The 23,079-nt window shown below is 42.7% G+C and overlaps 1 protein-coding gene across 2 annotated transcripts; it reads left to right on the forward strand.

Moving 5' to 3' along the window:
• Positions 1-158: 158 nt before the first annotated feature.
• CTCF (CCCTC-binding factor) lies at positions 159-22,238 on the forward strand. Of its 2 annotated transcripts, none has more exons than XM_081871806.1 (11): positions 159-288; positions 11,306-12,095; positions 12,684-12,854; positions 14,491-14,624; positions 15,359-15,479; positions 16,011-16,160; positions 16,800-16,960; positions 17,225-17,407; positions 17,913-18,048; positions 19,188-19,352; positions 20,536-22,238. In XM_081871806.1, the coding sequence occupies exons 2-11, from the start codon at positions 11,315-11,317 to the stop codon at positions 20,715-20,717; spliced, it is 2,184 nt and encodes a 727-aa protein (XP_081727932.1). In that variant the 5' UTR covers positions 159-288; positions 11,306-11,314; the 3' UTR covers positions 20,718-22,238. The 2 variants fall into 2 exon arrangements, with proteins under 2 accessions (XP_081727932.1, XP_081727931.1); XM_081871805.1 differs by having other exon boundaries at positions 162-288; positions 11,303-12,095.
• Positions 22,239-23,079: the final 841 nt, after the last annotated feature.

Here is a 23,079-nt window from a genome sequence, read left to right on the forward strand (position 1 = left end):
GTTGGCGCCCAGCGGCTCCTCCCATGGTGCTCCGCGCGGCCGCTTCTCCCGCTCCCTCCTCCCTTCGCTCGGCTTCGGCGGCCGCGGCTGCCGGGCTGGCGCAGGCGCACTGTTCGTCTCGGCCGCCATTTTGTGTCCGAGGCGACTGTGGAACGATTAAACCGCGAGCTGGTGCTGGGCGCTGGCGGCGGCCGCTAGCGGCGGGGCAGCGGCAGTAGGAGCTCCGCAGGGCCCGAGCGGGGCGGGGCCCGGGGCAGCAGGGGCGGCCCGGAGGCGCCTCCGGGACAGGTAAGCAGCGCGGGGGGTTTGCAGTCGCTTTCTCCGGCCTCTAGGTGTCACGATGGGGCTCGGGCTGGGACCCGCCGCGGCGCCGCCGATGGGGAGCGGGGCTTTGTCTCCCTCTACCGTCCCCATCGCCCTGATGCCGGCCTGGTACTGCCGCCCATCGGCCTCCCAGAGCAGCGCCTCTGCCGGAACCAGGCCGGGCCTGGATAAATAGACAGAGGCGCGGCTGCTTAGCTCGGCCTTGCCCAACCCGCCGCCGCCTCACCCTCTCCGCCGCCGCCAACCACGGCCTGCTGGAGTGACTCGGGTTTTATTTAACTCGTCCGCCATTATGGAAACGACTAACCCCGGGCGTTCCTGTCCCCGCCAAAAACCTCTGTTCAAAACACCCACCCGCCCGCCTTGATCCTGGCCGAGTCGATTGGGTCCCCCCCCCCGTTTCCCAGCTCCTCCCGAGCCGCCCCCATTAACCTGCGGCCTAACCCTGCCACCTCCCGCCTCTTCTGGCTCGCTTCTCGTTCCGCCCGGTCGCCTCCGCCCCGCGTCGATTCCCGCCCGTCTCCGCTTCTGCTTTTCTCTCCCTCCTCCCCATGCCCGGACGTCCTCGTCCCGTCCCAGCTGACCGTCCCCGGCCTGCTCCGTCCGCGTCCTTTTCCCCCGATGGTCCTGCGTGTCCGCGCTGCCCGTCCCTGCCCGCCTGCTCCCGCCGGCCGCCGCCTCGCTGTGCGCGCTGCGGAGTGAGAGGCGCTGCGAGCTCAAGATCGGGACTCGAGCTCCCTCTTGCAAGGCAGGCTGAGCTGCAGCGCCATGCAGCGCGGGAGAGCGCCAGGCGGGGACGCCCGAGCTCGCCCGCCCGGCCTGGAACCGGGAAGGAGCTCACGCGGGGCTCCCCTTTTCACCTTTACCGGGGAAGATCCTTTCGTAAAGTTACGATGGTGTCAAGGAAGGGGGGGGGGAGAGACTTCAGGATCTCATTCATACCCCGAGTCATGACTTTGGCCTCGACGCTACCACCTAGTCCTGATTATCTTTGTGCAGATACTATTCTTAAAGGGGAAAAAAGTAATACTTTAAGGGAAAGCCCTCTAAAATTGCCAGAAAATTGGGCCACGCAATTCCGGAGGTTGTAGAGATCTTCCTTTATACATCCTCATGTATAATCCAAGAAGGTTTGGGGGAGGGGGATCTCCCAGCCCTGAAGAAGAGAAGTCTATTACTACTTCGACTCTCTATCTTCCTGAAGGTTCTCCTGCGGTTTTATTTTAAGAAAAGAACTCTTTCACAAAGGGAATATACCAGAAATTTGCATATTACTTTATATGCCTCGTTTTAAAATATATTGCTCTGAATGTATGCTGTCAATTTAATCTGAGCAGTTGAGAACATGCTTGAGGTTGCTAGTGTGAAATTGGTGGGCCTGTTAGATGTATTTCTCCAAAGTAGGTTAGGGTGAGTGATAGCAAGTTGCCCAAGCCATCCTGGGTAATCTTGACCGATAAGTCATAATTGCATCACACTAGTGAACTGCCTACTAAAATGGGGAGAGGAGGGGTATTGGTCATAGCTAACCAGCTTTGATTCTGACCATTTATTTACAGTTACATGTTCTTTACAGAATGAGGTGGTCCATGAGGGGAGATTTAAGGGAAATAATAGACCCATGCTACTATAATTATATTATGCTAGCCCATAGTTGGTGCAGCATCTTGATGTAGCTAATGCTTCTATGTTGTCAGTGGACATCATTGCTGTTTTGCTGTAATAGTTAGAATTCTGCTTGATTTCCCAAAAAATATTCTTTTGGGCTCCCAGTATTGTAGTGATTGTCTGAGTAGTCATTTAAACCTAAAAGTGTATTCCAAACTAGTATCCCTCACCCACATATATTTTAAAACACAGTTCTAAAGTCTTGCCCATTTGTCATTCGTCTGTCACTTTCTAATGCAAATGAGTCATCTCTAAATAACCACAGTAAGCTGTTTTATGGGTTACATTCTGTTTCTTATTTTACTTTCAAACTTTCCTACCATGAAAACAGGTGGACCTTGTGTGCTCCTTAACTTACTCTTTTGCCGGCTTTGGGCAAGTAGTGTACTAAACAAAGTGGTGCAAGGGAACAAATGAATTTGAGAGGCGGGGAGTAACTTAATCAAGGCTACTCTTACATATTCATGCTAATCTGATGGTGTTAGAGTTGGCTGATACTGGCGGCAGTAGACTCTATTGAGCAAAAGTTAACCTGTTGGGACTAGGCTGCGCTGACATCTGAAAGACATGCCTATGTAACAGTGCACTGTAGTTCCATTTATTTCATTGGGGATTCCAGGACAGATAAAAGAAAGTACTTATTCACATAGCACATAGTTAAACTATGGAGCTGTCTCCCATAGGAGGAAGTGATGGCCACCAACTTGGTTGGCTTTAAAAAAGGATTAAACAAATACATGGAGGTCAAGACTATCATCAACAACTACTAGCCATAATTGCTATGTTGTACCTCCACTGTCAGAGGTAGTATACCAGTTCCTGGGAATTACAGGTAGGCAAAGAGCTGTTGCACTCATGTCCTACTTGCAAGTTCCCCACAGGAATCTGGTTAGTCATTGTGAGAACAGGATGGTGGACTAGATGAGCCATTGGCCTGATCCAGCAGCATCTTCTTATGTTCTTATGATTAAATCTTAGCAAATTTCCCCCAGTATCAGATACATTCTTCCTCTAATAGCCTGGTCTTCTGAGCTGTAGTTCAGACTTGCCTGGTGTTACGCTCCACCTCCATCTACACTGCTTCTACTTATCTTTTTATCTCCACCTGTGTTGAACTCTCATATATCTGTAAAACTTCCAGAAATCTCCTGGCATATTGAGGCATTCACCTTGGTTTTAGATCTGAATGTATCAATTGATTCTAATGTTGCAGTTGTTGAATTCTCAGCAGTACTGCTAAGGATTAAATGTACCCTTGCTACTTCCGTCAAAACTTGGTGTGTTTTATGAAATACAGTGGTACCTCAGGTTACATACGCTTCAGGTTACATATGCTTCAGGTTACAGACTCCGCTAACCAAGAAATAGTACCCTGGGTTAAGAACTTTGCTTCAGGAGGAGAACAGAAATCGTGCACAGCAGGAGGCCCCATTAGCTAAAGTGGTGCTTCAGGTTAAGAACAGTTTTAGGTTAAGAACAGACCTCCAGAACGAATTACGTTCCTAACCCGAGGTACCACTGTATTCTAAATGGTTGAGCCAATGGGCAGCAGTTTGGGAATCTGCTTCATAGCTAGGGAACCTGACTTTATTTTCAAAACTTAAGGTCACTTTTAATGTGAATTCTTGTACCTGGTAGAATTCATTTATTTTTGTAAATTTCACTTTCCCTACTGTGCCATTACATATAAGTAACTTCCAGTTTGTACATTCAGAGGTGATATTGGACTCAGATAAATATGTAAAATAAGAACCCTTGAGTAGCTTCAATCAGCCTATTTTATTAGCATAGCTGTAATTACAAAATGTGGTGGCCTTTGTAACATGTAGTATAGAACTCAGGATTTTTAGAGTTTGCTCCACCTTTGTAAAATAAATTTCAAGTCCTGTTGATTTAATCCTATAACCACTTAGCTGGGGGTTAACTGCTTTGAACTCAGTGGAACTTAGTTCTCAACTGACATGCATAGACTTTGTTGTTAAGAACATGGAAAGTTGCCTTATATAAAGTCAGATTAGCCTAGTATTGTCTTTTCAGATTGGCAGCAGTTCTTCAGGGTCTCAGGCAGGGGTCTGTCTCATCACTTGCCACCTGATTCCTCTTAACTAGAGATGACAAAGATTGGGCCTAAATCTTTATATTGTACATGCAAAGCAATTGCTCTACAATTGAGGTATGAATACTTCAGTGAAAATGGTTCCACATAAACAAGGGAACCTTTTTGAATCTCACTGCGGTGGAATAGCTTTCCCTCTGGGTACAGTCTTGGAAACTTACTTAACAAGAAAGAGGAAATTTATCTCTGTGTTATCCAAATAGACCTTCTCCATTGCTTGCTGTCAAATGGCTTAAATAGCATCTCATGCACAGCATTTTATGCTTTTATTCATATCTGCAGCTTCTGAGCTCCTGGGGGAAAGCTAGGTAAGGAAGGTGTCAGGTTTATGGACTACAATTTTTTTCATGCCTGACCATTGGCCATGCTTGTTGGGGCTGATGGAAGTTGTAGTCCAGCAACATCCGGAGGGCCAGAGGTTCCCCATACTTATTGTATGTATGTGTGTCTGTGTGTGTACTCTGTCGTTGAGTCTGGGGCAACCTCCAGTTGCTTTCAGGCTCCCTGGAACTTAACAATTTTGTTCAGAGTTCATAGATCTTTGTGTTGGTTTCTTGTAAGCAGACGATCTTTCACACTGAAGCCAAAGGGATCTTTTTGCATTGGCTAGAAAGTGAAACAAGGCGTTAGCCAGAAGAGTCCAGTTTAGAAGAGGCAAGTGTTGAGGGGTTGAGATCTTTTCCCTCTCTCACCCTCCACTTAACCCAGAAGATGGATTCATAAGCTAGTGTTGGAAAATATCTTTTTTTCTGCATATTCTCTGATTAATCCCAATGGTGGGTCACCTTGATACCTTGTTGATTCCCCAGTGTCAAGAAGGAGCATTCATATCAAAAGGGTTGCTCCTAATGGCACCTGATGTATTCTCCAGCTCTTGACAGAAAGATTGTGAGAGAGAAACACTGGTTTTGCCTTTGGCCATGGTTGACTGCTACTGCAAGATCCTTTTCAAAACACTCTTTAAAATAGAGTAGGAGGGGATGTGGGATCGGAGGGGGCATAGCTGGGTAGAGCTGCTATTTGAAAGCACTCCAGTACTCCTTGCTTCTTCGGAAGCAAAGAAACTACATTAGTGAAAGCTTCTAGGGCAGGGTTTTTATGGAAGAGGAGCTCTCTGACATTCCTGATCAGTTGGAATAAGACTTTGGGGCACAATTTACTGCAAGCTAAGCTAAACAAGGGCTAGTGGGGAAATATACATGCTGGATACTCAGAAATTTTCCAACTCTGGTCTACAGTATGTCTTACATGTGTATAAAATGACTTAAACATCAACTGAAAGCTCACACATTTGCATACTTTATTTTAAAGCTTTCATACAAGCTTGGGATCTTGGTCACTTACTGGAATATTACATTAAGACAACAACAACTTTGCACAAGTGAGAGTAACCTCTTTTAACACTTAGTCTTCTGATGGCAGTGTCAAAATGACAGGTTCTCACCAGCTTAGTGTGAGTAAGGATCATAAATGTTCATACATTTATCATTGAAAACCAGGGAGAGTTCATATGTACAGCTGTGGAATAACATGAAGATATATGACACAGATCTAAATTGACTGAAATTCTGAATATATCTGCAGCATGTGACTAAGAAAAAATATGTATAAATTCTTAATTACCGTAGTTGAGAATCTTGTAAGCTTCAGTGGGCATGTCTGCTATTAGTTAGGCACTGTTTTTCCTGATGAACTAAATTTACTGCCCTTTAAAAGATCATTGTACACTTCAAAAGCCAAGAAAACAGATGTTCTAGGTACTCAATTCTTGGGTTTGAGTAACTGACTCCCAGGTTTTTCTGCAGCTGTCTCTGGAGTGAAATGAGTTACTCATAAGCATTTCTAAAATAGCCTTGGCAGAATCCTTAAAATCAGCATTTAACCTAGCAAAGGTCAAAAAATGCCTTATTCATCTTTGCGATGCTTAACTTGTAAGCCTTCCTGGGTCCAACTAATTGTCTATCTAGTCCAGCATCTTATTTACAAAAGTTTTCAACTAAAATTGAAGCCTGAAAACAGGATTAAAGGCAACAGCTCTCCCCTGTAGCAATTGGTGTTTAGAGATATACTGCCCCTGAATAAGATGATTTGACTTAGCTTTCATGATAGGTGTTTCCATGAATTTGGCTAACTTTACTTAAAACCACCTAGGTGGCTATTGTACAATAGTGAATCATTGTCTTCAAGTTGGATCTTTTAAAAAGGTGAAAGAACTTTTTGGAGAAGTACCTTCCATTGATGCGGAATATTTCCCTTTTTAATACTAGCTACTTGGAAATAAATGTTGGAAATTTAGCTCAAGACAGAGGGTGCTGCTTTTAGTAAAAAACAGTATGAACATTTTTGGGGTAACTATAACCTGAGTTTTATTTGTGTGTTTTTTTGTATTTAGGGAACGGCTTTTGTAATAATATGCTCTATCTAACATTCCCTTTGTTGTTATAGTTGTTAGTAAAGTCTCATACTGTCTGCCTATTTGTTTGCTTGTTTATAATAATCTACATGTAGTAGAGCAAAAACATGTTTGTTGTGAACCTTTAGGTTAACCAATTAATGTCATGCATGATAGCATAATTTTAAAACAGCAGGGTAACATACAAAAGGACGCAGGTGGCGCTGTGGGTTAAAGCCTCAGCGCCTAGGACTTGCCGATCGAAAGGTCGGCGGTTCGAATCCCTGTGGCGGGGTGCGCTCCCGCTGCTCGGTCCCAGCGCCTGCCAACCTAGCAGTTCGAAAGCACCTCCGGGTGCAAGTAGATAAATAGGGACCACTTACCAGCGGGAAGGTAAACGGCGTTTCCGTGTGCGGCTCTGGCTCGCCAGAGCAGCGATGTCACGCTGGCCACGTGACCCAGAAGTGTCTCCGGACAGCGCTGGCCCCTGGCCTCTTAAGTGAGATGGGCGCACAACCCCAGAGTCTGTCAAGACTGGCCCGTACGGGCAGGGGTACCTTTACCTTTACCTTTAACATACAAAACTTTCCCTTGAACGTGGCTGCTCAGGCATAGAAACTACCAGTAAGCAAGTAGCATTTTCTTTCTTTACGATGTTAAGGAAAATACAGGCTGAGGCAGATTTGGATGCCAGCTATGTTGTAGTCAACAGATAGGAGTGATCGCAATTGCATTTTGATTAAATTGCTTCCTCTAAAAGGTGGTACTGTCTTAGCTTTCTGGACCATTGTGTAGCATCAGGAACTTGAGTGTATTCTGTGGATCCAGAGCCTTGTTTGAACTCCCCCCACCGTGATGCAACTGTCCCATTGAGGGGTTTTTTTTAATTGAAGCTGTCAAGTTCCTTAAATAAATGTTAAGATTGGTGTGTGTGGTTTTTTAACATCTGTATACTAGTAAGAACAATAGCTCTGAAGAAAAATGCTACACTTTTCAAAATATCATGCCCTATATTTTTGCAGGCATATTTTAGTAGAGCCAATCCCTCATATTTCAGGCATCTGAAGGCAGCCCTGTTTCAGGAAGCTTTTAATGTGTTCCTTTATTTTGTTGGAAGCCACCCAGAGTGGCAGGTGGATTACTTGAAATATTAATATTATTTCAAGATAGTGCTTCTTGTCACCTGTTATCTTATAATTTATAATAATGTTTTTCATAAAATTTATATACCACTATTGCTTTAAAAACCAACCAACCAACCTGAAAGCAGTATATAAGTGCTTTAAAAACAGCGATCGGGGTGGGGGGGGGGGAGAGAATATGCAGACTTTTAAAAATAGGAAGTACCAGTTTAGTTATTCAAATAGTTTTATATCAATTAATCTAACCTGTTAATTGGTTCAGTGTTCCAACCCAACTTCTCATGTTGTAAAAGACAGCTAAACTTTACAGGTTATTCTTAGCAACTTGCTGTGACTCCACTGTAAATATTAATTGGAGATCCAGAGCAGAACTTGAGTAGGTGTGTTCTGCAATGGCCAAGGCTGGAAACATGGGCTTCTGCTGCAGGTGTGCAGGGTGAGCCAATCCAAATGAACTCTAAAATTCACAGAGGCAAATTAAAAACTGACAGCATGCACTGCAGGCATTCAGACTTTTCTCTTCTGCCATGGTTTTAAAAACAGAAAAATGTTTCAGAATGTCTCCAAAACAGTTGATAGCATCTTTTTTTTTTAAAAAAAGTGCTTAAATTTGTGCTAAGTGCTATGCAAAAATTATTAAGACAGACAAGTCGGAGGGTAAGGAAAGGAAGAACATTTAGAAAGATGCATAATAATTCACTAATTTTGGATAAAAAGGGTAAAAGCTATTTTATGGTTCATAAATGTAATTACTACACTAAAGTGGCAATATGCCTTTATGCAAATTCTAAGTGGGCCAGTTCTCCTATAAGGCCTCACAACTGTAGAAGCTCAAATTGCACATGCTTCCACTTACTGATGCTCAAATTAAATGCTGTGGTGCTTGTTGAAGAACGGTATGTTGTGGCCTTTCCATCAATGCTGCTGTTCCTTTTGTTTTAAGGGGGGGGGGCACAACAGCCCTGAAGTAGTTGACCAGAAAGTGAGTCATTGGGTTGTCTCAAAACTTAGTCCTATAGAGGTGACCTTTAGAGCATCAAGATAACCAAATATTCTCTTTTTCTGATCTTTTGATTTCTGGATTTACCCCCTCTTTCCTCCTATGCAGACACATTAGCTGGCCTGCTAGGATATGGAATTATTTATTTTGTGGGGAGGTTTAGGCAAGAGACGTGAGGCTGTCTCAGTGTTGACAAGCAAAGCAACCCACCCACACTGCAAATCATGTGGTCACAGCTTCTGGGCAGGGAGACAGGAGAGCTTATTAAGCGCATGCGTTGAATCTCACTGTTAACTGTCATGCAGGCGGATGTAATACTGAGATACTCAGACAGCTGCTGGCAGAAAACAGGAAACTAACTTAAAACCAGTGGGATTCATTGCATGTCAATTTGTTTTGCATTTCTTTGTCACTTTTCCGTTTCTTAGTTTTACTGACACTGAAATCATTATTTTTGCAAAATTTTGGGTGCTTCTGCAGTATCAACAATCACATGGGTCTCTAAAAGTATCTATTATGTTGGAGGAAATGTGAAGTGCATGGACAAGAGCAGTGTTTTCCAAAGGTTAAGTGTGAAGAAGGTAGAAAACATTCCTTATACCTTGTATACTCATCAGGACAATCCTCATCCTACGTCAGCCTCACTTTTGTTACTTTCAAAGAGATGGAATAGATCCCAGGGCCTATTGTAATCCTGTGCAGGATAGTGATGCCTTGCATGTGAGCTAAACACCTAAGCAAGTTAACATATTTAAAGCAAAACAGAAGTTAAGTCATAATCCCTTCTTCAACACCAGCTACCAAATAGTGGTTCAAAATAGCAGGTTTTTACTTTGCTTCCAGAAGATACTTACTTGCCTTTCAGTGAATGCAGTTGTTTTCTCTCCAAGCTAATCAACATAGAATTTTTTTAAGCCTCACCTGCTATGTAGGATAAAATGGAGAGAAGAGTCATATATACAACCTTGAGCTCCATGGAGGGATAGAAAGGTAGTAGCAATAGTAAGTGTTTTAGGTGTGGTTTTCTATTCCATACATTCCAATATATTGTGGGGAACTGGAATGGCTTAAAATGAAACAAAGTGTTGCTAGAATTTGACTTCCCTGGATCATTTGGTTTGAAAAAAACATGCAACATTTTCATCCCAGTACATTACTGTACTACCAGTGGGACAATAAAGCACCCCATTAGCAAATCAGTACAATTTGTGGGTGTCCCAGGTACTTTCTGTACACCTTTTGTATACAGAAAGAAAACATGCTGGTGACACGTTGAACTTGGGGAGCATTGTGTACTACCATGCAGACAAAAATGTCCCAGAAGGACAATCCTGTGTCAATTCTGTAACAAAAAGTACATGGATGTAATTTAATTCCTAAAGTTTGCATCTGTATTAATTTCAAGTGCTCAACTCTGGGATTTTTTTTATGGCACCACCAGAGTTGTGCTTTTTTAATGGAAGAGGTTGGTTCATTCCTTTAATTTTAATGTTATCATTATGCAACAAATTACTAGTGTGGGTAGATGAGTGAATGCTATACATAGATTTATTTGCAGGATTACTGTAGTCTTATTAAAAATAACTCTAAGCGTTGACTTCCAAATTCCAGTTCAGATAAAGACTTTTCTTTCGCTCTCTTTTTAAAGAAAGAACATTCAATGTTCTTAGGTACTCCAACCCTCTGGGGTTAGAATAAGCTAAGATTTTAAAATATTGTTTTAATTTTAACAGATCTCAGATGGGCCTTTCCCCACATGTCAACTGTCTTTTGTTTGCTTTTGCTTTGGCACTGAACCACCCGCATTTGTGTGGGCTCTTCTTTGTTTTGGCCCACGTTCTCAGCCTTTTTGCTGTTCTCTTCCTGTGAACTATTGACACTTCCACAGCAGCCATTTTACTTTGTATTGGCAGTGTCCCAGGCACTCAGCTTTAGGTGTGTATCCACGCAACATTCTGAATATGTTCCAGTTTCCCTTCCACTTAGTTGATTTTTCCTGCTTGGGGGAAAAGCAACATAAGCACAGTAAAGAAGGGTATGGTTGCAAAAGCTGGCTGATCCAAAACAAAGTATTCAATACTTGGAGGTTGTGCTTTTCTGACATCTTATTTTGGGGTTGCTGTCTCGTCTGTCCCATTTTGGTACATCACATCACACCTAGACCATTTATTTCCAGGAGCAACTAGAGCAACTTGCCTTTTCCTTTTCCTTTTGACTAATGGCTACTGCTGAAAGTAATGGCGGAGGGATTTCATGGTGTCCCCAGAGACTCTCAATCTTTTTGGGAGGGACAAAAAATTCAGAAGCAGCTTTTCATTAGCCCAAATATACTGCATCTGACTCACGGGATGCAGGAGGAAGAAAGAAGTGTAAAATGCATGTATCCTTGTAGCCTGATCTTGTCCCCCAAATCCTGAGTTAGAATGAATTATAATTCTTTCTCTTTTTTCACATTACAGACCTATATCAAGAGTGTTTAAGGAGTTGTATCCATAATATTTGTGAGCAGGGGTCTTTGTTCTGAGAATTTCTTTTTTCAGCAAATACAATGTGTCATTCATGTCTGATCAGATTTCTTAAGGTGTGAGACTCTGTCCCTCCATTCTTGCAAGCTGCTGAAACAACTGCTTAAGTGTTTTGTCTCTCGCTCTGTTTTCCAGCAGGAAGGTGACATGGAAGGGGAGGCAGTTGAAGCTATTGGCGAAGAGTCTGAAACTTTCATTAAAGGCAAAGAAAGGAAGACCTATCAAAGGCGCCGGGAAGGTGGGCAGGAGGAGGATGCTTGCCCATTGCCACCCAACCAGGCAGATGGGGCTGAAGTGGTACAGGAAGTCAGTGCTGGTGTCCAGATGGTCATGATGGAGCAGCTTGATCCAACACTGCTTCAGATGAAGACGGAGGTCATGGAAGGCACTGTGCAACAGGAAGCTGAGGCTACTGTGGACGACACGCAAATAATAACCCTACAAGTTGTGAATATGGAAGAGCAGCCTATAAACCTGGGCGAGCTCCAACTTGTCCAGGTGCCTGTCCCAGTGTCTGTACCTGTTGCTACCACTTCGGTGGAAGAACTTCAGGGGGCCTACGAAAATGAGGTCTCCAAAGGAGGCCTCCAGGAAGGGGAGCCTATGATCTGCCACACCCTCCCTTTGCCGGAAGGCTTCCAGGTGGTAAAAGTTGGTGCAAATGGTGAGGTGGAGACGCTGGAGCAAGGTGAACTTCAGCCCCAGGAGGATCCTAATTGGCAGAAAGACCCAGACTATCAGCCCCCAGCCAAAAAGACAAAGAAAACCAAAAAAAGCAAACTTCGTTATACTGAGGAGGGAAAAGATGTGGACGTGTCTGTATACGACTTTGAAGAGGAGCAACAGGAGGGCTTGTTGTCAGAGGTCAATGCGGAGAAGGTGGTGGGCAACATGAAGCCCCCCAAGCCAACAAAAATTAAAAAGAAAGGTACATGGGACATTGGATTTGGGGATCAGAAGGGGGGCATCTTCAGTATCTGTTCTGGATAGGAATTACTGCTCTCTTCCTGAATACATCATCATCTTAGAGCAAAGAGCCTTGCCAGCCTTGAAACCCAGATATGTTTTGATAGGAGACTTGACTATCTTTGATACCTCATTATGGCCTGCTGAGATCAAGAAAGGGTTTTTGTCCCCACTTTTTTAAAGAATCTGGTGTTTCCTTCCATGAAGATTTAAATACAGGGGTGATGGGTGGATTTCAGGATGTGAATTATCTAGTTTTCCCTCAGATCAGTGTTACCTCAGATCAGGAGTTGCCTCCTTAATTAATTTGTTTGATCTACTTCTATTGGTTTTATTAATGCTATCCCCTGATTTAATCTGATGTGGTATACTTTGTCCCCTTTGGATAGGTGCCTTGAAATTGGAAGTGGGGTGGAAGAAAAACATGAGGAGGATCCTGCCTCAAAGTGGGGACTTTGAACTGGATTTGCCTCTGTGGTGCTCCAGGTCATTTATGCATATAGAAGGGTTGCTATTTTAAGACTGCTAAAGAGCCTTGCTTTCTGGACAGGAGTGAAGAAGACATTCCAGTGCGAACTGTGTAGTTATACTTGCCCACGCCGTTCAAACCTGGACCGTCACATGAAAAGCCACACAGATGAGAGGCCGCACAAGTGCCATCTTTGTGGCAGAGCTTTCCGGACAGTCACATTGCTGAGAAATCACCTCAACACTCACACAGGTACTTTAAAGGGAAAGGGTGACCTCTGTTTCTTTGGGGGGGGGGCACATTCCCTCTGGGTTAGTGTATTGGAGGCGGCATGCCGGAGCCAGTGATGGATGGAGCCAGACACAAGGGTTCTGGATTAATTGATCCAGAATGAGAATTACGGTACTGTGCTTAAATTTTCACAGTAACTGCCTCATGCTAGAGTCCCTAAACTTAGGCAAGTCTATTCAGGAGTAAGTGCTGTTGGGTGTTAAGGGATGATGCATGAATAAGTATGCAGTGAATTATTATTTTTAAGTACAACAGGCCAATATATCCAATGTTTTAGAAACCTAATGAAAGCAGTTCCTTTCTGACTATACAAACAAACAAACAAACAAAAACACACACTGCAGATGCCAGAAACCTAGCAATTTGTTCTCAGGCTTTTACCGAGCCATACGACCTGGAAAAATGTTTTTTAAAAGCTTTATATTTATCAGATAAAATGCTGCCCCATCCAGCTTTTCTGACACTGCATATAAAAAGAGGGGAAAGACTGTAAAAAGCCAAGAAAAACAAGGAAGAATGTTTCTAATGTGATGGAAGAATGGGACTGCTTCAGGCAAGTTTCCCATCTGTGGTTTAGGTGATGCTGCCAACCCATAAGCATTTTTTCTGGCACCTGCCTCTTGGTTTGTGGGAGCTACAATCTCAAGCCATCCTTGTGCTAATATTGGTCCACCAGTAATTTTAGATTCTGTGATATGAGAGGCAAGTGTCATGATTAAATCTACTGAATAATCAAACAGGGCTGTATTTAATGTTAGTTCTGCTTGGAGAATATCCATTGAAATTAAAAGATGTGACTGAATTATGTCCTTTAATTTCATTAGGTATACTCTGAGTAGAACTTTGTTAGCCAAAACTCATACCGGTATATGCAAAAAGACCTGAATGGATTTTTATGGCGAATCTTATTGTGTCTTAACTGAACACTAGTCTTAGGGTTGCAGAAGGGAGGTTGAGGCTCATAGGAATGGGGGAAGAATTTGACACAAGCGACAGACTGGATTCTTTTTCAATCTGGACACCTCAGCATTTCAGATGTCCCAACCAGTCCTTGTCCTAGAGGCCATATCATACTGTGAAGTTTCATTTTCTTGCCCACGAGGGCTGGAAACTTCCTTTTGAAACACTGAGAATTACTGGCTTCATTACTGTTAACACCAACCTGCATAGTTTTGATCACCCCACAAAGTCCAAAACATAACTTCCAATAAAGCAGAAGCATAATTGAAATAAAAATGCCTTGCATCAATTGCTTCTCTGTGGAACAGTCACATTCCTTACCATGTCATTGGGTGGTAGGGCTTGGTTTTTTTTATAGTTGGGATGCTATAGAAAACAACTCTTACTTAACCGCATGTACCATACTTAGCTTTTTCAAGCATTCGGACCCTTAGCATGGTGGCATCAGTGTACTTAATAATAATAATAATAATAATAATCAGTCTTTTTAAATAGAGATTTTCTTGCCTATTTTTGATGCACCTTTAAATTAAGAAGGCAAACACATTCCCTACAGATGATGTCAATATCTGTTTAGACTTTTTAATATATATATATATATATATATATGTATGTATTTGTCTCTGGGATCTCTCAGGTACTCGTCCTCACAAGTGCCCTGACTGTGACATGGCCTTTGTGACAAGTGGCGAGTTAGTTCGGCATCGCCGCTACAAACACACCCACGAGAAGCCATTCAAGTGTTCCATGTGTGACTATGCCAGCGTGGAGGTACGTTTTGAATCCAGTTTTCCAGTAGTAGTAGGTAGGCCATACCCACTTAACTACCAGTATTATCCTGTCTCCATGCCCCCCCTCCCCATTTGAGGTTTTGGGTTTTTTTAATGGATATGGAGTTAACAAAGCCTGTGTCATATTGTTTGTTTCTTGACCATATATTTAGTGTGTCTAAATAGACAGGTAACTTGCATCTTATGCAAGGGTTCGGTTATGGCCGTCCACATGTAAATGCACACTTCTTCAGATACAGTGTGTATCAGTGTGTATCTGAAGAAGTGTGCATGCACACGAAAGCTCATACCAAGAACTGACTTAGTTGGTCTTTAAGGTGCTACTGGAAGGAATTTTTTTGTTTGTTTGTTTTGACTATGGCAGACCAACACGGCTACCTATCTGTAACTGGAACACATGTAAATGCAAAAACATGTATAGCCAGGTGCCCCTGGAACTACCCCCGCCCCCCAAAAAATGCAGTTTCTGGTTTTGTAGGGGAGGTCTGTTGCCCAGAGTGGAAATATAAAAAATGACATTGGCAGGCCATAAGCAGCTGTTTGGCTCCCAGAAAGCTTTTAGCCCCATAGCCATTCTGTTTTCTGTATGTCTCATCTTACAATTCAAGAAATGCAAAAGGTAAAAATAGCACTGATTCTTTTGTGAAAAGACAGTGAATGCAAAGCCCTTTCTTCTTATGGTACAAATCCCATCTTGGTATTCTTAAATTACAGGTGAGCAAGTTGAAACGCCACATTCGCTCTCACACTGGAGAGCGGCCATTCCAGTGCAGCTTGTGCAGCTACGCCAGCAGGGACACTTACAAACTGAAGAGGCACATGAGGACCCATTCTGGTACATATTTTGCAGAGGTGGCACAGAGGCCAGCACACAATGGAAATTCTTTGGCATGTAAAACCTGTGTGCAATGTCTGTAATAATCTCAGAAACAGTGAGATGGGGGCTGTCTGACTTCATATTCTAGTGGCTTTTCTTAAAGGCTGCTATGACCATTGTCACTGCTTGGATCAGCATTTCAAGAAGTGGGATTCCTTACAGACGTTTTTTAAAATTTGTACAGTACTTGCTTTTTTGCAAACTGTTAGGAAAGTGTAATAACCTCTAACTGAACACTAAACTTGAAGTTTCCTGACAGCAGCTTCAAAGAGCGATAGATATTTTGTAATTGGGAGAGAAGGAGATATTGGCACTCAACCACAGATCTGCCATGCAACATTTGAGAGATCTCTCTTCTTTGAATTCTTTGCCCCATAATTTAACTTTGATTGAGGGGATGCTGTCTCTCCAAGCCCACCCCTCAGGTCCTTTGATAGTTTACTGCCCGCAAATGAGCCTCTCTTGCTAACTGCTCCTCTCTTCTGAAAGGTGAGAAGCCCTACGAGTGTTACATTTGCCACGCTCGCTTCACCCAGAGTGGGACTATGAAGATGCACATCCTGCAGAAGCACACAGAGAATGTGGCCAAGTTTCATTGCCCTCACTGTGACACTGTTATTGCACGGAAGAGCGACTTGGGTGAGTGCCATGAGGCTTGAGGTTGAAGTACCAGATTCTAGTAAGAGAGGTGGTGATCATACTTCTCAGAGGAAAGGCTAGTTGGTTGGTCAACTAATATTAGTTTGATGGTCTAGAGAACAGGCTGAAGGCTGCTAAAGCTATGCAGGTCTGGCCCTGCAAAAATTGCCTTGTTGAGAGATTGCCTGAAAACCACATATAAGCTGTTTTTTGCTCCTCAGAAGTAATGCAGTGTATAAATGCAGTTACTTGATTGCCTTTGTGGGTCTGATTTTCTTTCTATTTGGTTATGAGGGCCACATAACTACTTGCTAAATTGGGAGCTTAGAATATAATAAGCCTAGCAAATATCAGATTCCAGAACTCTAAAATTCCATGTGTACAATAACAGATTTATATTTTTAATCCCACCGTACCTTGAAGGCTCAGAACAAAGTAGCAATGCTATTCAGAAAAACAAATACAGAGGACATGGAGTCTTAGACACTGTGGGCTAAAATATTTATCTTAGGGCAGGAATTTGCCCATTCAGCTGAACATTAATATAATCTCTAGGGAGTAAGCATGAGCACCTTGATGTATTCCACAGGCTATGCAGTAAAAGCAGAGCACTCTATGTGGCCTGTTTCTCTTTACCAGGTGTCCATTTGCGGAAGCAGCATTCCTACATTGAGCAGGGCAAGAAGTGTCGTTACTGTGATGCTGTATTCCATGAGCGGTATGCACTCATCCAGCATCAGAAATCTCACAAGAACGAGAAGCGTTTCAAGTGTGACCAGTGTGACTATGCATGTCGACAGGTGAAGCATATGTAAATGTTTAAGAATGTGGTTCTCACCCTGGTCGGGTGAGGCACGCAGATCAGGTGGGGGAGGATGCAGAATAATAAAGTGGGATAATGTAGACCGACACAGTGCCCACCAGATGTTGAATTACAACTCGCATCAGCATGTTTGCAGCTGATGGGAGTTGTGGTCCAAGAACATTTGGAGGGCACCAGGTTGTCTACTCCTGCCCTAGAGTTATCCCCCACCCCTGCTGACTTGGTTCTTGGTTCCTTCTAGGAACGGCACATGATTATGCACAAGCGAACCCACACTGGAGAAAAGCCTTATGCCTGTAGCCATTGCGATAAGACCTTCCGCCAGAAGCAGCTGCTTGACATGCACTTCAAACGCTACCACGATCCAAACTTTGTTCCGGCTGCCTTCGTTTGCTCCAAGTGTGGCAAAACATTCACACGCCGTGTAAGTGATTGGGGGCAAGGTTGCTGCATGAAGCAGGGCGTAAGACTGGTGCCTGAGAGAATAAGTTGAGCACTAATAGATCTTCCAGCTTCCTTGATGTGCTATATTGCTATCTGCCTTGGTGAGGTCAAACAGAAAAAGCCATCCCCATACGGCATTTTGCTTGGTTTGTATCCTTTTCAAAATGGTAACTTGTCATGGGAGGGGCTGCAAAACTGAAATACACTTGCTGATTCCTGTTCTCTCTTTGGAGCTATGTCAAACATATGATTGCTGGTGTGTATGTTCTCTTTGGGTGGGATTATTGGGAGAAGTAAAGTGTACCAATTAAAATTTGGCTCATCTCCACAGCTTACTTCTGATGTTGGGGCTTAGCCCCAGTTTTGGCAAATAAGATCATTTTTTTCGTTTGGGGGATAAATCGGGGTGTGTGTCATGCTTGGATTCAAGTGCTCTAATTCGATACAGCCAACGTCTTAACATTCACCTGGCTTTTTCTAATCAGAACACCATGGCCAGACATGCAGATAACTGCACAGGCCCTGATGGAGTCGAGGGAGAAAATGGAGGGGAGCCCAAGAAGGGGAAACGTGGGCGAAAGAGAAAGATGCGCTCTAAGAAAGAGGACTCCTCTGATAGTGGTAAGAACTGTAAGCTTACCTCTGAATCAGCTGTGACATCCTCACCTTGCTTATGTGCTCAAGCCTCTGCATTATATTCTCATGCAGCTCTATAGTTCCCAAGCCTTGCATGTCGCTCATAACAAATAACTTGCCAATGGTCACTTAAGCACTACTAGCTGCAATTTTTCTTGCAGCTATAGAGTATAGTGCGGTATAAACATGTAATAAATAATAATGGCAACATCCAAGCTTTTGGCTTCCAAATTTGTTTTGCCTACCACCTGGCACACCACAACAGGTCTAAATCTTGGGTGTGAATGAGTGTGTTAATGTTAAGCTGCCAAGAAAGGGCAGTAGAGGTGATATTTTCCCCTCCCTTTGGGCTGCTTCATCACCTGTTTTACATACAGCCTATATAGGATCATAGAATTGTAGGGTTGGAAGGGACCCAAGTGTCATCTAGTCCAACCCCTTGCAATGCCGTTCTCTTCCAAGTCAAGGTGGGGGATGCTGGAAGGTGCCTCCAAGTGCAAAGCAGGGGAGTCATTTCTAATAGGCAGTTCAGTGGGGAAGGCACTTCTTTGCAAGATAAATATACAGAAGACCCAAACCAGATGCTAAGTGTGTATGCATCTGTACACTTGCTCATAGTGGTCACAGGACAGCTCAGTGAGTGGAAGTGAGAAGACACATGGACAAAAGGCGCCAGGGATCTTTTGAAGCAGATCTGGAAAATTTTAAGGGGAGGACCTGATAAAGTTAATAGGGAAGTCATTAGAATGCCTTAAAGTTCAGTATCCCACACATGATGATGAAATTCCTTAGGAGGCAATTTATTTATTTGCAATATGTTTTTTAAAAAACAACAATAAAGCAAAATTCTGCTTCTTCATTCCACTGAAGAGCATTCTGAATAGCTAATAAAAAGAAATTTCTTGCTTCCACCCCACCCCCAGCACACATGTACAGTCAAAAATTCTCCCCTCCCATTTCATTGTGGAGAGGTGTACTGACATCTTCAAAGTTCTACATTTCATTCATTCATGATTAAAACCTGAAATGGCAATATTGCCTATGGGGAGCATATTACCTGTTCCCATTTTGTTGTTTTCATTGATAGATGCCCTGATTTAATTTTCTTTTTTTCAATATTGAAGAGGAAAATGCAGAGCCAGAATTGGATGATAATGAAGAAGAAGAGGAGACGGCGGTTGAAATAGAGGCTGAACCGGAAGTGGAACCTGTGGTTCCAGCACCACCACCGGCTAAGAAGCGAAGAGGAAGGCCGCCAGGCAAAGCCAATCAACCAAAACAGCCCCAGCGTAAGTCCTGGGCCATGGAAAAAAGGAAGATTGTGCATAGGTGGTTTTTTTTTGGGGGGGGGGTTGCAAGTTTTTGCAAGGTGCATTATAATAGAGACAAATATGACTGGCAATCAGTGGGAAATCGGATATCATCACTTAACCTATTTTCAGTAATATTTGCTACCATAAAGGTCTAGAAACTTGTGAGGGGCAGAGTACTCAAATGTCTTGGGAATTTGCACAAAATACTAGATTCTTGGTGAAGCATTTGCGCATGTAGGGTCAGGGTGGCTAGTTCTTAACACTCTGCTCAACTAAGATTGAACTTGCATGACCAAATCTAATTGGTCAGTCTCCCTGAATTGGATATTTATGAGCATCTTGGTATTGTTAATGGCTGAACTCTTGTTCAGATTTCTAGAAATTTCAGAAATCGGGGGCTGGAACAGAAACATTTATGAAACCAAGATGCCGTACATTCCATCTCAGTAGGTAATGAAAACCTCTTCTCAGAAGCTTGTGCAGCCACAGGAAAAAACACCGTAACTCAGTGAACAGCACATTCTTTGCATGCAGATGATCCCAGTTCAGTTGCTGACATCTCCAAGTAGGGCTGGGGAATCAATCCCCGCTCCAAAACCCTAGACAGCCCCCTGCCAGTAAGTGTAATAATAATAATTAAATAATTTAATACCCTGCCCCATCTGACTGGGTCAGAAGGACCAATGGCCTGATTTGATAAAAGTCAGCTTTCTATGATGACTGAATTTTTATAACCTTAGGCAGTCAGCCTAAAAAAAATTATTCTTTCTCTCCAAATGCAGCTTAAAGATGTGTGAGTAATACATGTCAGAGTACATTTCCTGTGATGGCATTCCATGGGCAGGACTCAGCTGTATATTCATGCTCAGTCTGACACACATTTTTCCTCTCCCTGCAGCCATCAAAAACATACCAATTTGAAGCCACATTGGTCAGAGACCAATTTTGCTATCACTCTTGGAATTGTTAAAATTAGAGAGGCCTTAGCTAGTCACTGTTGTCCAGCTATGAGTTTGTACAATTCTCCGCCACACAGTGCACTGCCAGAGAATCGCAGCATATACACAGCCTTAGCTATGGTTATTGTGCCTAGTGTTGAGATACTGTGAAGTGGTATCCCCAGAGAGTGTCTGACTTTTACCCCATTCTTATTTGATAGCAACAGCAATCATTCAGGTGGAAGACCAGAACACTGGTGCAATTGAAAACATTATAGTGGAAGTCAAGAAGGAGCCCGAAGCAGAGACTGTAGCAGCTACAGCAGGAGCTCAGCCAGCTGCGGTGGAAGCACCCAATGGAGACCTCACCCCAGAGATGATTCTTAGCATGATGGACCGGTGATGGAGGAAGAGTTATTCTCTTGACTGAACTGGCCTGGGCTCTTTTGAAGCGGCTCGATCCCTTTTATTTTTATTTTCCTTTTTACCTTATTTTTGGCTTTGGGAAATGCATCATTTTTAGACCATTTTACCAAACAACTCGGGAAACAAAACTTCAAATGATGTTAGAAAGTGATTTGCCTAGAACTCTCTCTGTTTAATGTTAGCCTATAACCGGATCATGGAACGTGGGGATATTTTTGAGTCCCCAGGGGTCTCCTGCAGGTCGCTGGATCCAGTTAACTCTGGACTGCATTGTAGTGACAGGCCATGGACAGCCTTTGCACGTAACGTGGAAAACATGGAAGCCCGGACTCGAGCCCACACTAACTGCTCTGGATCTGCTTTCGCGTTCCTTGAAGCCCTCTGGCCTCATTTTACTCTATAGAGGTTTTTAAATGTAAATGCAGAACTCAGGAGGGTTGTAAAACTTTTATTGCATTTTAGTTTTTGCTTTCCCCCCTCACCCACCCACCAACTCCACCCTTCCACTGACTGGCTCTGCGTCAGCAATGTAGGTTTGGCATGCTCCAGCTGGTGTCTTTCCTCCCAGATGCTTTGCTTTCTGCAGGGCATCTCTGTAATGATCAAGCTTGTAAATAACTTTTTTTTACATTTTAATCTTTTTTTCCATTTAATTAAGAGGTTTGTGGGGGGGGGAATGCAGTTTAAAGAAGAGAACCCTGTTATTTTAAACCAGTGGTAGCTAACATGGTGCCCTCTAGATGTTGCTCGATTACGGTTCCCCTCATCTCTGACCATTGTCTCTGGCACTGATGGGAGTTGGAGTCAGACAGCATTTGGAGGACTGCAAGTTCCCCACCCCTGTTTTAAAACTCTTACAAAAATGAATTATGCAGGAATTGGTCCCAAATTAAATATTGGAACCTATCAAATTAGTGGAAGAGTGCTAGCCAAGTGTAATGATAGAACTCCACACCCCATTTCCGTTTCTAAATATATAGACTTGGTCTTGAAACGTGTCACTTAAACTCCCTTTTGAGTTTCAGGTTTTCACAACTCAATTTTCTTTGCTCACTTTTTTGTGTTTATGAATTCTGTGTTGAAAGCCAAGGTGTTAATTTGTATAGGGCTTCCCAGCCCTTGAAACCTAGGGCAAGAAATCATACTAGGTCATTAATTAAAAGATTTGGAGTTTTTAATTAAAAAGAAGAATAATGTGAAAATACAAAATGATGCCTGTATATGAACCATCACATGTTAAAACTACGTAAGCTTTTTATAGAGCCTCAGTCTTGCTGATTTCAAAAAGAATTTTCTTCTATGTATTGCTTTTAAGAGAGCTATCAGGTTAGCTATCTGATTCTAGGTTGATGCATTTTTGTACTTAGCTGTACTGTGTGATATTTTTCATTATTTTAGGAAACCAACATGAGATAAAATGTTATAAAAATACATAATGGGGTTTGGACTCTGGGAAGGAGAATATACTGCTGTACAGCTAATAAATAATAATGATGAACCTGTGTGCATGCTTTCTGCCTCCTTGGAACCTCAAAAAGTTGTGTGAAAAATACGATGGTACAAGTTTATAATCACTTTTAAGTGAAGGGGGAGTGAATACATGTTACCTTTTTGAGCTGTTTGCATTCAGTGGGGAGATTTTCCCATTAAAGAAATAAATAATAAATAATATCATATTATTTATAAATAAATAAATAATATCATATTTATTAATATGATATCATATTTATTAATATCATATTTATCAATATCATATTTATTTAATATCATATTTATCAATATCATATTTATCAATAAATAATATCATAACTATTATTTACTACATATGCATTTTAATCACATAGCACACAGTTAATGACACCTTTGGCTTTTTCATGCATTGTATTAATGGGCCATGCACAACACTTCTACAAAAGATGCTTAAAATGTACTTGCAAATTGGAATCCATGCACAAGATTCTGAGTTCTTCTCTTCCATTTTCTTTGAAGCATAGTCGACCTAACAATATCAAATGTAAGACCTATTTTCAACCAAACTTGGCCTGCTGACACTCTCCTCAAGGGGCAGGGGGATGGCACACTGGCTCCCAGTTTGCTATGGCAGGAGGAATATTGCTTCCCGCAATGGGGATTGGAGGAGGCTGTGCATTGCCAAAGAACAAAGGGGTGGGGAAGTAGTGAAAAAGCTTTATGGAATGGCAGGATATAGCTGAAGGGGGAGAAATAAACAGCACAGCTGTTATACCGGACTTTGGTGTTTCCAGAGTGCTTTCCTCAGTTGCTGAAGTGCTTCTCATGCATTCTCAGAAATGTTTGTGACAAATTGGTGATGTTGGTCA

The sequence above is a fragment of the Podarcis erhardii genome (assembly GCF_964252035.2).
Source record: "Podarcis erhardii genome assembly, chromosome: 7".
NCBI lineage: Eukaryota > Metazoa > Chordata > Lepidosauria > Squamata > Lacertidae > Podarcis > Podarcis erhardii.